The sequence below is a fragment of the Erpetoichthys calabaricus genome, chromosome 4, assembly GCF_900747795.2.
Source record: "Erpetoichthys calabaricus chromosome 4, fErpCal1.3, whole genome shotgun sequence".
Taxonomy (NCBI): domain Eukaryota; kingdom Metazoa; phylum Chordata; class Cladistia; order Polypteriformes; family Polypteridae; genus Erpetoichthys; species Erpetoichthys calabaricus.
Window position 1 is genome coordinate 23,041,749 of NC_041397.2, and position 17,549 is coordinate 23,059,297.

A 17,549-nucleotide genomic window follows, 5' to 3' on the forward strand; every position below is an offset into this window, starting at 1 on the left:
ATCCACGGAAGACAACAGTGGTGGATGATCGCAGAATCATTTCCATGGGGAAGACAAACCCCTTCACAACAACCAACCAAGTGAACAACACTCTCCAGGGGGTAGGCGTATCGATATCCAAGTCTACCATAAAGAGAAGACTGCATGAAAGTAAATACAGAGGGTGCACTGCAAGGTGCAAGCCACTCATAAGCCTCAAGAATAGAAAGGCTAGATTGGACTTTGCTAAAGAACATCTAAAAAAGCCAGCACAGTTCTGGAAAAATATTCTTTGGACAGATGAAACCAAGATCAACCTCTACCAGAATGATAGCAAGAAAAAAGTATGGAAAAGGCATGGAACAGCTCATTATCCAAAGCATACCACATCATCTGTAAAACACGGTGGAGGCAGTGTGATGGCTTGGGCGTGCATGGCTACCAGTGGCACTGGGACACTAGTGTTTATTGATGATGTGACACAGGACAGAAGCAGCCGAATGAATTCTGAGGTGTTCAGAGACATACTGTCTGCTCAAATCCAGCTAAATGCAGTCAAATTGATTGGGCGGCGTTTCATGATACAGATGGACAAGGATGCAAAACATACAGCCAAAGCAACCCAGGAGTTTATTAAAGCAAAGAAGTGGAAAATTCTTGAATAGCCAAGTCAGTCACCTGATCTTAACCAAATTGAGCAGGCATTTCACTTGTTGAAGACTAAACTTCAGACAGAAAGGCCCACAAACACAGCAACTGAAAGCCGCTGCAGTAAAGGCCTGGCAGAGCATTAAAAAGGAGGAAGCCAGCATCTGGTGATGTCCATGAGTTCAAGACTTCAGGCTGTCATTGTCAGCAAAGGGTTTTCAACCAAGTATTAGAAGTGAACATTTTATTTCCAGTTACTTAATTTGTCCAATTACTTTTGAGCCCCTGAAATGAAGGGATTGTGTTCAAAAAATGCTTTAGTTGCCTCACATTTTTATGCAATCGTTTTGTTCACCCCACTGAATTTAAGCTGAAAGTCTGCACTTCAACTGCATCTGAGTTGTTTCATTTAAAATTCATTGTGGTAATGTACAGAACCAAAATTAGAAAAAAGTTGTCTCTGTCCAAATATTTATGGACCTAACTGTACAGGCTTCCCCTTGGCCATATTTTTCGTAGCTATGGACTGGGTTATCATTTTTATGCAGACGATACTCAACTTTATTTCAATGTTAAAAGTGGAACTTCATCAGAGCTTTCTTAGCTCACAACCTGCCGCAGTGAAATTAATACCTGGATGGAGCAGAACTCTTTAAAATTAAATTGCAATAAAACTGACCTCCTGAAAATTGGGACTAAAGTGCAACTTAATAAAATGAGCTCCTTCCCAGTCCATCTTGGCGGTGATCTCATCAGACCTGCCTCTACCGCAAGGAATCTTGGTGTCATTTTTGATTCCTCCCTTTCTTATTCTGCCCACATAAACCACATTAAGAAACTTTCTTAATTTCACCTCCGTAACATATCTCGTGTTCGGTCCTTCCTCTCCTTTTCTAATGCTGAGAAACTTGTCCATGCTTTTATGACATCCTGCATCGATTATTGTAATTCCCTACTGGCAGGTGCCCCTTCTAATCTTCTATCACAGCTCCAGCTTATTCAAAACTCAGCTGTAAGAGTCCGTACTCGAACCAGCAGCAGCGAGCACATCACACCCATCCTGTTCCGTCTTCACTGGCTCCCTGTGTCTTACAGAATCGAATATAAAATCCTACTAATAACCTACAAAGCCTTAAATAACCTCGCGCCAAACTACATCAGTGACCTACTCCATCACTATGTGCCTGCCCGCCCACTCAGGTCCTCTGATTCTGGCAATCTTGTTGTACCCCACACTAATCTACACTCCATGGGTGACAGGGCCTTCAGCTCTATAGTGCCCAGACTCTGGAATGACCTACCGAAATTAATCAGGTCAGCTGACTCCATGAATTCTTTTATAAAACAACTCAAAACTCATCTGTTCAGGAAGGCTTTTAGCTCTCAGTTTACTTCTCTGTCAAGATGCTCATGTAACCTGTGTGTGTGTGTGTGTGTGCGAGACCATCAATTATGTTGTCTGTTAGGCTTTTTCTCTGAATTTACTGTCTTAATCTTCTTTATTTATCTGGTTTAGTACAATGCTATATACTGTATACCCTGCCGTTCTATCTTAAACTCTGTGAAGTGCCTTGTGCATGGGAAAGGCGCTATATAAATAAAATAGGCGGAGTGGTGGCTCTGAGGCTAGGGATCTGCACTGGCAATCAGAAGGTTGCTGGTTCAAATCCCGTAAATGCCAAAAAGAGACTCTGCTCTGTTGGGCTCATGATCAAGACCCTTAACCTGCAATTGCTGAGCACTTTGAGTAGTGAGAAAAGCGCTATATAAATGCTAAGAATTATTATTATTATTATTATTATTATTATTATTAAAGAATTATTATTATTAAAATGTATTATTATTATTATTATAAGGTGTTCTTTTCCTCAAAAGCTGATCCTTTTTGTCTCCAAACAAACCTTTTGTGGCTGTGTCCAAATTGTTTTAACGTCGTCTGTAAATGGCATTGGTTCCAAAATGGTGTTTTGCATACTTAATACATGTTTTGTTGTGACGAGATCACAAATAAGGTTCCTTCCTGATGGCCCTTCCACAAAGACAATGTCCATGTAAGTAACGCTGCACATCAGAGCGGTGCACCACCACTGCTTTTGCAACTAAGGATGTACTCATACTAGCAATTTGTTCTGTGCCCGAGCACATTTGTCCTTATGTAACCCTCCAAACTCTAGTTGATTTGACTAGTGTGATCACTTCGTGCCAGGCCAGCCGTACCATGCCCTGGCCCTCATGGAAGAGGTGGGCCTGAGGACTGTTCAGTAGCATTAGAGAACAGTGTGATAGGTAAACATGCCATAGCATAGAACAGGGGTCACCAACTCCGGTCCTGCAGGACCACTGTGGCTGCAGGTTTTCATTCTAACCTTGTTTTAATGATTGCTCAGTTTGTGCTGCTAATTAACTACTTTTGAATTCATTTTAATTGACTTGTTTTTTTAAGATTTGTTCCTCTGATTTTCTTTATCGTTCCTCTGAATTGCTTCATTTCTTTCCTTAAATGGCACCCAAACAGAAATGAAATGAGAAGTGAGTGAGTCAACAGAAGACCAACTAAGTCAGGGCCTCAGACTCCAACCAATTTCACTCCAACCAGTTACTTAATTAGGCACCGAGTTTTGTCGTTCATTAAACCCATCTTTAATTCCATTGCTTGTTGCTGCTCACATTGTGCAAAAGCAAACATTTCTGTAATTGTTGATTTTCTCTTAACTGTTAAAATGTTTTGAGGACCTGAGCAGATCAGCATTCCTGAGACCTTCATCTTTCTTTATTTTCAGATATTGTATGATGGACACCAGTTGTTTTGGCTCATTTTGTATCTTATTATTGTTTGGCTGCTAATTAAGGAAAAAGAAACAATTAAGGGGTCTGAGTGTTCAAGAACAAGTCATTTAAAATTAGTTCAAAAGAAGTTAATTAGCAGCAAAAACAGATCACTCATTAAGAAAAGGGTTAGAATGAAAACTTGCAGCCATGGTGGTCCTCCAGGACTGGAGCTGGCGACCCCTGTGTGGTGTAGCGGGTCCACAGCTCAATTCAAAAAGGCCATTTTTAAATAAATAGTCGCCATACTCGTGGCTTAGGGAGGGGGCGTGGTAGTGTGGCTAGAGTGGTTCCCAGGTGATTCGTGATGTGGACTGTCCTCGCTTAAGTGCACAGATGAAGAGTCGTCCGTATCCGTAATTGTTGCCGGGAGCTGCTAATTGCCACACCAGATCCATGTCCCCGTAATATTTAACAGAAGTGCGAGGTGGATGGAGGAGAGGGAAAGAAGAGTGAGAAAAGAACAGGAACAGAGGTTAATGGAGAAACAGGTGTCAGGAAGTAGAAAGCTGGTGTGGGAGAGTGAGAGCGAGAGCTGGCCCGTGAAAGTTTAATGCAGCTGGTTGAAGAGCCACGAAGGAACTCTCTGAGGGGGCAGATTGAAGAGGTCGCTCCAGTTGAGCAGTTTTGTGGAGCTGGAGTGACTGGCAGAGGGGTCGACTGGCCGTTGAAGGAAGCAGAGTCGAGGAGGCTTTCAGAGTGTTGAGCCCCAGCGTGAGCGCCCTTGCCACTGGGGAAGGAACCCAAGTCTTGGTCCGGCTGGAGCCCGACGTAGCCGGGGATCGGAGGACTACCGGACTAGAATTGAAGGGAGCTGCATTTTGCTGGTAGGGCAACTCCCCTGTTGCGGGGCCCATTAGGGGAGAAACAGGGGAGTCGCCAGTAAGGGAGAAGAAAGCACCGGAGTTTTAAGAAATGACTGCTTCCAGCCATTGTTTTTAACCTCATTTTAAAAGGATTTTTCTATTGTGTTTTTAACCTCCATGGATTCACCTGTTTTATTGGATTATTTATTTAATGACTTATTTGAAGCACTGCACTATTTATTTGGACACTTTGTTTTTGATTTTGCTGTTTTTAATAAAAGCACTTCGTACTTTTTGCACCATCACTTTGCTTTGTTGTGTCTCACTATCGAACTCATCAGTGACATTACTCACTGTGTCGGGTTTGAGGGCTCCCAGAAGTAAGATGGGAGCATGGAGCAGAACCTGCATCATCACACCCTGGCATAGAACACATAGACATGATGTCAATGATGCACCGTCATTTCATTCACTACCATTTGAGTTAAAAACAGCTTTTTATTCTCACCTTACAGATGAAAGTGAATTGTAGTTGGCAAGAAAAGCTGCAGATTCCTCCCTTAACATCATTGGTCTCCATAAAAATCTTCTCAACACGATTAACAGCAAAACCCTGCACTGCACACTCAATAAATCAGTAAGAGGCTAGAGCATTATCCTGCCCTACATGACTCCAAAAAAAAAAAAAAACACAAAATAAGCACATTCATTTTGACATGCATGCTGTCGCTCCGTGTTTCTTGGTTTGGGTTTACACAAAGTTGCATGGTGATGACGAAAGCATGCCTGGGCCCAGAACATTACAGCAAAGTGTGAGTGCAGGCCAGCAGTGGAGTAGGTGGGGGGGACAATCGTGCTCGGGCACGGCACAGGACAAACTTGCCAAGTGTGTGAGTACACCCTAAACCTGCCTGAAGGTCACTTGCAGTCATATGGTAGTTTTGCTTTGCCTCCCTGCACATTATATGAGCTGTTCTACAGTATCGTGTCAGTTTTCGTGGTCTCTCAGATCTCCACAGTTCCTCTAAACTGACATTTCTTAATGACATTTCAGACTGTAGATATTGCTAGGTGGAAGCGCTTTGATGTTTTTATAGCCTTCCCCTGCTTTGAAGTCAGTTGCTTAGAAGAGTCCATGGTACTTGAATGATGTGCAATGTTTGAAGTGTCAAAGAGTTCATTAAGCTCTGGAACTGATATCATCTGACCAGACTAGCACAGACTAACAGCCTAGTAGGATCTGAGAATTTACAACTGAAAGGATGGCCAAACTTTTGCAAATAGGACTGTTTTATTTATTTATTTTTTTACATTTTTGAAGTTCATCAAATAAATAGTACCCTTACATTAACTTTTTCTTAAAAATACACATTTAGTTTGCTTGCTGTCCAATTTATTTTTATCATTTTTTACTTCAAATGTCAACAACATATGTAATTTTGACAGGAATGTCCAAACATGTGCATGGAACTGTATAAAAGGGAAATTTACACCAAGCAAATGAATCCTAGCACAGAGTGTAAAATATTCACACAACACATCATACCTTAGAAGCAGCATTCTGCATTATGCTATACAAGCAATTTAAAATGTTTCAGCAAGATGCTGGCATGATCTATTGGGTCATGTAAAAAATCGAAAATATTGCACAACATGTGGACTTAAACATAACTGAGAGTTTTGAATTAATGGAACTTGATTGACTGAGCCATCCACTCCTTTATTTTCTGAGTGGGCTTATTTCGTTACAGGATTTGGAGGCACTGGAGGTTCCTTCTGCAAGATCTGGTGGTGTTCAATGGATGAACAACTTATCACAGGACACACTTGCATGCACCTACTTGTACATGTGAACCCAGTGCCAATTTAGAGTCCTCCCTCAGCCTTACCTGTGTACCTTTTCCAGTGTGCAAATGAATTGAATGTTTTCTGTAACAATTTTTACTCTTTTCTTTCCATTCACAGACAATTCGGTTCAAGTCATACCTTTTAAGCATGGGAATTGCTAACCCAGTCACTAGAGAGACACATGGCTCCGGAACTCATTACCATTTGCAATTAGCCAAGCAACTGGCACAGATTTTACAGACTCCTCTCGAGGTAAGACAGTATAGAAAGAGAACATGTGACATTGTAACATAATAGAAAGACATTCTGTTTCTTTGTTTTTAATAACTTAATTCAAGCTCTGTATCTAGCACTATGTAACATACATTTAATGACTCTTTAAAATTAAACATACCTTTAGTGCCTCTCTAAAAGTGTTTAAGTCAGAGCTGGGTGTTGCAATATGGCTTGAGCGGTGTGAGAAAAGCAATGCTGTAATTGGTTTAAAATGTACAATTTCAGTTTCATCTTTCAATGTAGAACTAACAAATCTATAGTAGAGCTGTCAAATTAGGTAAAAATTAAGATTTGAACATTCGTTTAAAATAAGGATAGATTTGAATGCAATGTAAATATTCTATATTGCTTATATATGTGCGTTTTTACATTTATACTTATGAGTCTTACACAGTTGCCTAAATTAAACAGATGAAAAGTACAGAATTCAAAAGAATTTAACACTTGAAAACACATCCCATTACAAAAATACGGTTCTTTGCCTACACACAGTAACATGATCAAAAAGAAAGCAGAATGGGGCACTTTTCAACCTGCCTTTCTGTACTTAGACAATAATATTTCTTGTGATTTCTTAAACATGTAAAACACCTTTCCACCAAAAAAGAAAACACATCTGGAGGTTATAGATTAAGTATGTGGGATCGGACCTGACTTGACATCAGTTTTGTGCTGTGGGTAGTAGATAGCAGTCAATGAATCACATACAGAAATAAACCGAATTCAGTTTCTCTTTTTTCCCTTTATAGTTACAAAACATATAATATGGGTGATCTTAATATTTATTTTCCATTACACTTTTGTTTTAGGTATTTTGTGTCAATACCAGCAGCATCCTAAAGCCAATCAGTAACAATTTAGACAATGTACACATGACGTAACATTCAGGTGCATTTGCTGACTAAGTTAACTGATATAAAAGTTGGATAATTTCGCATTATTTATTTGCTTCATGCAAGAGTCAGTTATAACATTTTTGTTTATTAAATAGTTCTGTAACAATGAGTCTTTTTCAAAACTTGTCGTGATAATAGAATGTGTGTTAGCAGACAACATTAAATATGTACTTTTTAACGCACTTTACAGTGGAGGTAAAAGCGGAGTACAAAGCGTCTTGTGGTGGTTCAGTGGCTTTCATACACAACAGATTGCAATTCAAGTGATGTGAGAATGGCATCGACTAATGTATGTTAGTGGCAGAAAGTGTGACTAATTGTTGTTTAATTTTCCTAACCATAACATTTTTGAAATTGCATCCGATAAGTAGTATATGAAAAATATCTAGTAATCCAAAATGACCAATACTACCCTAAATCAGTATCAATATTAACTATATGAAAGTAGAAAAGGAACTGAAATAAGTTCCTCATCTAGTTATTAATATTATTTAAAACACAGTAATTCATTAAAATTATATAAATAAGACAGACCTTGGAAAGAAACTGATTTATTGTATAAGAGGAGTACGAATGGTACAGTATAAGCAAGAAGACCAAGGGCTCACTTTAATTGTTTGTGTACATCTCATACTGAAGGATTAGGGGCTGGGCGCTGGAGATCAGGGGCTTAAGCAACTGAAGTCTCCCACCTCCCGACCCACTGTCTATTTCTGAACCTGTCTTATGTTCATATCAGTTAGGCTACCTGCACCTTTCCGGTGTTATAAATTCGTTCAAATGCCATTTAGGTTGATAACGTCGGTTCTTTATACTGTAGTAATAATATTCAGATAAAATTGTTCAAACAATTCTGTCTTCTATATGCTAATATAATTGCTTGGATAGCATACGGGCTTGGGCAGATTTGTGGCAGATGGAGTTTAATGTCAGTAAATGTAAAGTATTACACATAGAAAGTAAAAATGTTAGGTTTGAATACACAATGGGTGGTCGGAAAATTGAGAGTACACCTTATGAGAAGGACGTAGGAGTCGTAGTGGACTCTAAGCTATCGACTTCCCTTTCAGTATTCAGAAGCCATTAAGAAGGCAAACAGAATGTTAGGTTATATAGCACGATGTATGGGGTACAAGTCACAGGAGGTTCTGCTCAAGCTTTATAACACACTGGTGAGGCCTCATCTTGAGTACTGGGTGCAGTTTTGGTCTGCAGGCTACAAAAAGGACATAGCAGCACTAGAAAAGGTCCAGAGAAGAGTGACTAGGCTGATTCCAGGGCAAAAGGGGACTAATTATGAAGAAAGATTAAAAGAGCTGAGCCTTTACAGTTTAAGCAAAAGAAGATTAAGAGGTGACATGATTAAAGTGTTTAAAATTATGAAGGCAATTGGTCTAGTGGATTGAGACTGTTATTTTAAAATGAGTTCATCAAGAACATAGGGAAACAGTTGGAAACTTGTTAAGGGTAAATTTTGCACACAAACATTACGAAGGTTGTATAGCCGTCCCTCACCATATCACAGTTCAGCTATTGTGGCTTCACTGTATCACAGGTTTTTTTAAATACAAGTGATTGCCCGCCTATTGCAGAAGTTACGTTCCAGACCCATCAGCGATAGGTGAAAATCCACGATATAGAAAGACCATATAAATAAACATTTTTATAGTTTAAACCTTAAAATACCCATCCAACACGCTTTAAACACATGTAAACTTATAAAACACACTTTGTTAACACATATGATATGTGGATGTCGGGCTAAAGATATGAGTAACATCTCTCTATTATAAAACATTTTAACTTCACGCAAGACAAGGCAGTGAGACAGGAAAACAGCTGCTGTACAGGCTTTTAAATTATTGACACGCAGAGCGACAAGCAGCACAAAGACCATTTCTCCTTAGCGTGCATTCAGCTCTCCCCCAAACAACCCCACCCCCCAAACTAGAACACAGATTGACAGGAGCATACCGTGCCTCCAGGGAGGGGGAGGGGGGTTTGAGCGAATGTGCATTCAGCCCTCACACCCCCACTCCTCCTCCTCCTTCAGAACGGGCAGAGTGACAAGCAGGCATTTTGGCAGAAGCAACACAAAGTCCATTTCTGCTTAGCATGTGTTCAGCTGCCCCCCTTCACAAAGCGAGTGGCAGACACATCGACGTCTGATCGCTGCGCGTAGTGTTGCTCTGCGGTGTTTAAGAGTGTAGAAAGTGTTTAAGAGCATAGAAAGTTTTTAAGAGTGTGGGAAAGGTTAATAAGAGAGTGAGAAAGGTTTATAAGAGTGTGGGAAGGGTCTATAAAGCCTTAAAATATATATAAATAGTAAAATAAATATAGGTTGCTACTTTGCGGATTTTCACCTATCGCGGGGAGCTCTGGAACGTAACCCCCGCGATAGGTGAGGGATGACTGTATAGTGTGATGGGGTCTTTAGTAGCAGGCTTCATGTTGGATAAGATTGCTAAAAGAGCATACCAAGCAACAGAACCGCAAAGAGGCTAGCACATAATAAGAAAAAGAAATGTGGTACTGTATGAAATGCTGAAGCACAAAAAAAGTTTAGAAATATTTGATGAGCAAATGAGTGCTAGGTTGTCTCACATTTGACCTAACAATAAATATATGTGTTAAACTCACAAGTTGCCGGAGTTGCAAAATTATCGAAAAATCTTTCATTTTAAAACGTGTTTGGCTTTCTTCTGTACTCCTCTACGTAAAATATAACAACATTTTAAACTACTAGGGCTTATTATGCTGGGATGTCGAGCAGGACTTTGTAAGACCTAAGGGGTTCACCATGGAAAATGTTGGAAAGCACTGTTTATTAATATGTCTCACACAAATTAGAAGTGAGCATTACAAAAGTGTAAGGAATGTTGTATAGAGCTGGTGAGTCCATTTTAAGGCATGCTTACTCATAATGGGCCAATTTACAGTTAATGCAGTGTGAATGTCTGTTTTATCTGGAATACGTGGACAAAATCATATGAGCAGAAAGAACTTGTGAACAGCACACAGAAATTGACAAGACTATGCATTGAATCTACTACTACTACAACTACAACTACTACTACTACTACTAATGATAATAATAATAATAATACAGGTCCTATAAGCTGTCAGGCAGCAATTTAGACCACTGGACCAACATACTGCACTGTACATAGTTGTATAAAATGTTATTTATAGCAGTAATAATAATAATGTATTGTTATAGTATGCCTCAGTACAGGAAATGTCTCACGACTAGTGATTAAGCTATTGTATATAAGCTTCTAATCAGCCAAGAATTCACTAAAAAACCATTTCACAGACACAGTTTCTCTGATCTATGATCTAAAACATAACAATGACAGCCTCTGGATTATACTTGTCAGCACAGTAGCTTTTGGAAGTAAAGTATTTAAGTAGGATGTAAACCTCAGCATGAAAATATGACCTTCCTTACTCAGTACTTGACACTAAGAAACAACAGGAAGTTTCTAATCTTCTAAGTTTGGAGCCTTCTCCCCGTGAGTGTTACTGAATTAACTGCACCATGTGTTTAACGGCAAAAAATGCAAACTGATTTCAAGGAGTTTGATGAGCCGAGTGTATGCATTTCCCATGAACTCCAAAAGAATTTTTAATGACTAAATTTGGTTTAATTATTTGTTTCCAATCAGGAAAGAGGAGGCATGATGGCTTTGACAGAAGTGTATTGCCTTGTCAATCGGGCTCGTGGAATGGAGGTGAGGAAACATTATATTCCTTGTTCATTTTGAATAAGCATTCTAAGGTGAAGTTAAATTGAAGTTATTGTTGAATAATTAAAAAAAAATCAGCCCTACATCTCATTCTTGTTAATATCACTTAGGGACTGAATTTGTTTATCGTTCAGATAAGGGGCAGCAAAGACATTTTTGGTGCCATTTCTGTTGTGGTAAAATAGATTTGTGAGAATTTTGGTTTATAGATGGATAGATACATAGATAGAAAATGTATTAATTTGAAAGGAAATGACAGTGTTACAGCAGCAGACATAAAAAGGTACAACTATCCATCTTACTAACCGAAGGTTGTAAACCGGATATGGACGCAGGGTGCTGGGAGCTGGGCACATCGAGGCGCACGCGCACTTCTGCACTGCACAGAAACCACAGAAACGAGAAGGTTATAAACCGGATGTCACGCGCACTGCAACGAGCCCGCCACCTGTAAACTACACTTGCTCTAATCCACTGTGCCAGTAATGTAGATCACATAACGGTCATTCAGTTTGGCGCCCGCCCCAGAGTCAAACGCAGCGGCGTCCCAAAACGCTGTGGTGCCTGCCGCGCGCGCCTACAACGCGCTTGCGAAAGGAGTCACGGCTCAAACCAAACAAAACACAGAAACGAGACTACGACCTGTGAACTACACCTGAGGTAAAGCGTGCACGCCAGGTTGTACAGTCACCCGGACGCGACCGCCCACACCACCGCATATACCCTCCATGATATGTCTTCACGCAGCGGCTTCCCACTGAGGCGCATATTGCGCTGTGGCGCTCACCCCACAGTCAGACGCAGCGGCTTCCCAGAGTCAGTAGGTGGCCCCCAAACAACACAACCTGTTCAAGCAGTCGGTGTCAGCGAAGGCAACAGACACATCTCCACAAAACGAAACCGCTTTAGTACAGATATGCTTATTGGATTAAATGACATTTCCCCAGACGCACCCGCCCTCCATGATATGTCATCCCTCCACATATCGGACGGAACAGAAACTGATTGCCATTCTAGGATTTACAATTCGCTAGCGAATCGCGGGCTTACTTGTACTGTACCTAAAACAAGAATTATAATCTTAAATATGTTAATAAGGTATAAATAAATATATAACAGAAATTATCTGTAAGTATTTAACAAAGTGTTGGTAATTCACTACATGAGATTAGAATTGCACATATTTACAGTATCAGTTACAATTTGACAGTGCAGGACATCAGTCATTGGCACATTATTTTGGACATACCATCATTGTCTGCTAGACCAGCTCAGTATACAGTACATGGAACAAGACCACCTCAGCCATGTGGTGACTCATGATGGCTGATGCCTGAAGGTACAAACCACCTCACGTAGCACTCCTTGGTGCAACACTGTTGTCTCAGTCTGTTACTGATGGTGAGAGTCATTGTCCAGAATAGTAAACAGCTTCCTGAGTGCCCTTTGTTCTACCACTTCCTGCAGTGAGTGCTGTCTGACTCCAAGACTGAACCAGCCTTTTTAATCAGTTTGTTTTGTCTGCTGCCATCACCGGCAGCAATGCCATTTTCCCAGCACACTGCCAAAGAGAAAATTACACTGGCCATTACAAACTGGTTGAAAACATGAAAAAGTGGCCTTCATATAGCAAATGACTTAAACCTGCTCAGGAAATAGACACAACTCTGACCCTTCTTGTGTATAGCCTCCGCGTTAGTACTCCTCTAAAACTTGTCATTCAGAAGCACTCTAATTTACCCACAGTTTAGGTGCTCTGGATCTTCTTCTTCTTCTTCTTTTGGCTGCTCCCGTTAGGGGTCGCCACAGCGGATCATCTTCTTCCATATCTTTCTGTCCTCTGCATCTTGCTCTGTCACACCCAGCACCTGCATGTCCTCTCTCACCACATCCATAAACCTTCTCTTAGGCCTTCCTCTTTTCTCTTCCCTTGCAGTTCTGTCTTTAGCATCCTTCTCCCAATATACCCAGCATCTCTCCTCTGCACATGTCCAAACCAACTCAATCTCGCCTCTCTGACTTTGTCTCCCAACCGTCCAACTTGAGCTGACCCTCTAATGTCCTCATTTCTAATCCTGTCCATCCTCGTCACACCCAATGCAAATCTTACCATCTTTATCTCTGCTACCTCCAGTTCTGTCTCCTGCTTTCTGGTCAGTACCACCGTCTCCAACCCATATAATATAGCTGGTCTCACTACCATCATGTAGACCTTCCCTTTCACTCTTGCTGGTACCTGTCTGTCACAAATCACTCCTGACACTCTTCTCCACCCATTCCACCCTGCCTGCACTCTTTTTTTCACCTCTCTTCCACAATCCCCATTACTCTGTACTGTTGATCCCAAGTATTTAAACTCATCCACCTTCGCCAACTCTACTCCCTGCATCCTCACCATTCCACTGACCTCCCTCTCATTTACACATTTTTATCTTGTTCCTACTGACCTTCATTCCTGTCCTCTCAATAGCATATCTCAACCACTCCAGGGTCTCCTCAACCTGCTCACTACACTCGCTATAGATCACAATGTCATCAGCAAACATCGTAGTCCATGGGGACTCCTGTCATCTGTCAACCTGTCCATCACCATTGCAAATAAGAAAGGGCTCAGAGCCGATTCCTGATGTAATCCCACCTCCAACTTGAATGCATCCGTCACTCGTACCGCAGACCTCACCACAGTCACACTTCCCTCGTACATATCCTGTACAACTCTTACGTACTTCTCTGCCACTCCCAAATTCCTCATACAATACCACAGCTCCTCTCGAGGCGCCCTGTCATATACTTTATCCAGGTTCACAAAGATGCAATGCAAATCTTTGTGGCCTTCTCTATACTTCTCTATCAACATCCTCAGAGCAAATAACGCATCTGTGGTGCTCTTTCTTGGCATGAAACCATACTGCTGCTCACTAATCATCACCTCATTTCTTAACCTAGCTTCCACTACTCTTTCCCATAACTTCATACTGTGGCTCATCAGGTTTATCCCCCTGTAGTTACTGCAGTCCTGCACATCCCCCTTATTCTTAAATATTGGCGCCAGTACACTTTTTCTCCACTCCTCAGGCATCCTCTCACTTTCCAAGATACCATTAAACAATCTGGTTAAAAACTCCACTGCCATCTCTCCTAAACACCACCATGCTTCCACAGGTATGTCATCTCAACCAACGGCTTTTCCATTCTTCATCCTTTTCATAGCTGTCCTTACTTTCTCCTTGCTAATCCGTTGCACTTCCTGATTCAATATCTCAACATCATCCAATCTCTTCTCTCTCGTTCTCTTGATTCATCACCCTCTCAAAATATTCTTTCCATCTGCTCAACACACTCTTCTCGCTTGTGAGTATGTTTCCATCTTTATCCTTTATCACCTTAACCTGCTGCACATCTTTCCCAGCTTGGTCCCTCTGTCTAGCCAATTGGTACAGGTCCTTTTCTCCCTCTTTAGTGTCCAACCTCTCATACAACTCATCATACGCCTTTTCTTTAGCCTTCGCCACCTCTCTCTCCACCTTGCGCCTTATCTCCTTGTACTCTTGTCTTCTTTCTGACTATCCCACTTCTACTTTGACATCCTCTTCCTCTGTATACTCTCCTGTACTTCCCCATTCCACCACCAGGTTTCCTTTTCCTCCTTCCTCTGTCCAGATGTCACACCAAGCACCCTTCTTGCTGTCACCCTTACCACATCTGATGTAGTTTCCCAACTGTCTGGTAACTCTTCACTGCCACCCAGTGCCTGTTCCACCTTCTCCCTAAACTCAACCTTGCAGTCTTCCTTTTTCAACTTCCACCATTTGATCCTTGGCTCTGCCCTCACTCTCTTCCTCTTCTTAATCTCCAACGTCATCTGACAGTCCACCATCCTGTGCTGCTTAACTACAATTTCCCCTGCCACCACTTTGCAGTCTTTAACCTCCTTCAGATTGACTCTTCTGCATAGGATGTAATCTACCTGTGTGCATCTTCCTCCACTCTTGTACGTAACCCTATGTTCCTCCCTCTTCTTAAAATACGTATTCACCACAGCCATGTCCATCCTTTTGGAAAAATCCACTATCCTCGGATGTTCTTCATTCCTCTCCGTGACACCATACCTACCCATCACCTCCTTGTCTCCACTTTTCCCTTCACCAACATGTCCATTGAAATCCACTCCAATCACCACTTTCTCTCCCTTGGGTACACTGTTCATCACTTCATCCAACTCACTCCAAAAATCTTCTTTCTCCATCGTACACCCAACTTGCGAGGCATATGCACTAACAACATTCATCATCACACCTCCAATTTCCAGCTTCATAATGGTTACTCTGCCTGACACTCTTTTTCACCTCTAAAACACTCTTGACATACTGTTCCTTCAGAATAACTCCTACCCCATTTCTCCTCCCATCTGCACCATGATAGAACAATTTGAATCCACCTCCAATCCACCTGGCCTTACTCCCCTTCCATTTAGTCTCTTGCACGCACAATATATCAACCTTCCTTTTCTCCATCATATCTGGTAACTCTCTCCCCTTATAAGTCATACTGCCAACATTCAAAGTTCCTACCCTCCGTTCCTTTCTCTTTACCTTCCTCCTCTCCTCCTGCCTCCGGACACGTCTCCCCCCTCTTCTTCTTCTCCTTCGGCCAACAATAGCCCAATTTCCGCCAGCACCCTGTTGGATAACAGTACTGGTGGCAGTCGTTGTTAACCTGGGACTCGACCGATCCAGTATGTAAATTTGTATTGTTCTCCACATATTGATTAGGCAAAATTTTACACCGGATGCCCTTCCTGACGGAACCCTCCCCATTTATCCGGGCTTGGGACCGGCACAAAGAAACACACTGGTCTTTGCATCCCCTGTGGCTGGGTTAGGTTACGTGCTCTGGATGGATGGAAGAAATACAGAGCGAGTCCAGAAAAGTACTGGCAGAGTGGTGCCTCAATGACTAAGGATCTGCATTGGTATCTGGAAGGTTGCTAGTTCAAATCCTGGTACTGCCAGATAGGATTCTAATCCATTTGGACCCTTGAGCAAGGCCCTTAACTTGAAAATTGCTCCATTGGCGCTGTACAATGGATGAACCTGTTCTCTGACCCCCCAAAAGATCATGCGAAAAGAGGGTAAAAATTAAAAATCAACAAAGCTTAAGTAATGGGATGCCAGTCTGGTTGCCCCTTTAAACCTCATAGCAAGTTTAAACAAAACAAGCACACGAGGGCACAAAGCACAAAGGAACAGAATAAAAATTATTAAAAGCAGCCTCCTTAGCAGAAAAAGCTACGGGCTTGTGAGAGCGGATCAGGATCGGGGAACTCTGTACTCTGTTAAGTCCTGGTCCAACTGAGACGTCTCAGTATGGGGACATTATATTTTTATTGATCTCCAACTGGAAGGGGTGGAATCAGTAGACCATAAAAGGCATCTTCTTAGTGCTGTGGGGAAGAAAAGAGATGATACTGTTAGCGACAATGCCCCTTCCTCACCCCAGTGGGGTATTGCTTACCTTCGATGAGCCGGAAAAGTGCTCCTCTGATGCGCATGCGTGACAGTCCTCACCACCTCCATATCTTCATCATCATTGAGAACCGGGAGTAGGGTGGGCTTGACTTTCATGAAGTCCACAATATTTTCATTTATCTTATTGATGTTGAGCTGCAGGTGATTCAGTTTGCACCACTGAACAAAGTCCTTCACTACTGTTCAGTATTTATTCCCCTGCCCACCATCAATACACCCAACTATGGCTGTGTCATCAGAATTTTTTCAGAAATTATGATTCAGTATTGTACCTAAAGTCTGAAGTGCACCGGGTAAACAGGAAGGAAACCAGTGCAGGTACCATGGAACACCTGTGCTACTCATGACCATGTCCGATACATAATTCTTAAGCCACACAAACTGTGGTCTTCCAGTTAGGCAGCCCATTTTCCAGAACACTGATAGCATCAGCCCACATCGACTGGTGCTTCTCCACAAACAGTTTGGGCTGTATGGTGCTGAATGTGCTAGTGAAGTCAAAAAAACAGAATATCCTCACCCTGCTACCCCATTTCTCAAGATGGAGGGTAGGCTCCGTTCAGCAGGAAGATGACAGCATCATCCAGTGTTTCCAGTGCTGTTCTGACCTGGGGCTACAAGTGAGCCAATATTAGCCTTTCTGAAGTCTTCATAATACAATATATGAAGTCAGAGCCACCACCGCATAGTCATTTAAGACATGTCAAAGTTTAACCACCGTTATGCTTAAAGGTAAATGTTTTTTTAAAGGGAGAAGGTGTAAATGATTTGACATTAATTTCAATCCTCTGCCATTATGTGGCAAGCGTATATAATTATGATCAACTTATATTCCAGACATAATTTTCTTATTCTGCAACTACCATATCAGCTCATGCAGCTGTCGGTCTAAAAGTAACAATTGTGCCAGCTTGCTAACAGGTGTCTTCAGACAGAGCTGCTTAGTGTGAAAGTGCAGGTTTGAGTTACTGAAACAAGTGATCACCGCAAGAG

At 41.6% G+C, this 17,549-nt stretch overlaps 1 protein-coding gene across 1 annotated transcript in view; it reads left to right on the top strand.

The window, feature by feature from the left end:
* The window catches only part of vps36 (vacuolar protein sorting 36 homolog), a 76,178-nt gene that overhangs the window by 39,193 nt on the left and 19,436 nt on the right, over positions 1 to 17,549 (top strand). The window contains exons 9-10 of the mRNA XM_028799250.2: positions 6,225 to 6,359; positions 10,948 to 11,013. Coding sequence (XP_028655083.1) covers positions 6,225 to 6,359; positions 10,948 to 11,013 — 201 coding nt within the window. The remainder of the gene's footprint in view (positions 1 to 6,224; positions 6,360 to 10,947; positions 11,014 to 17,549) is intronic.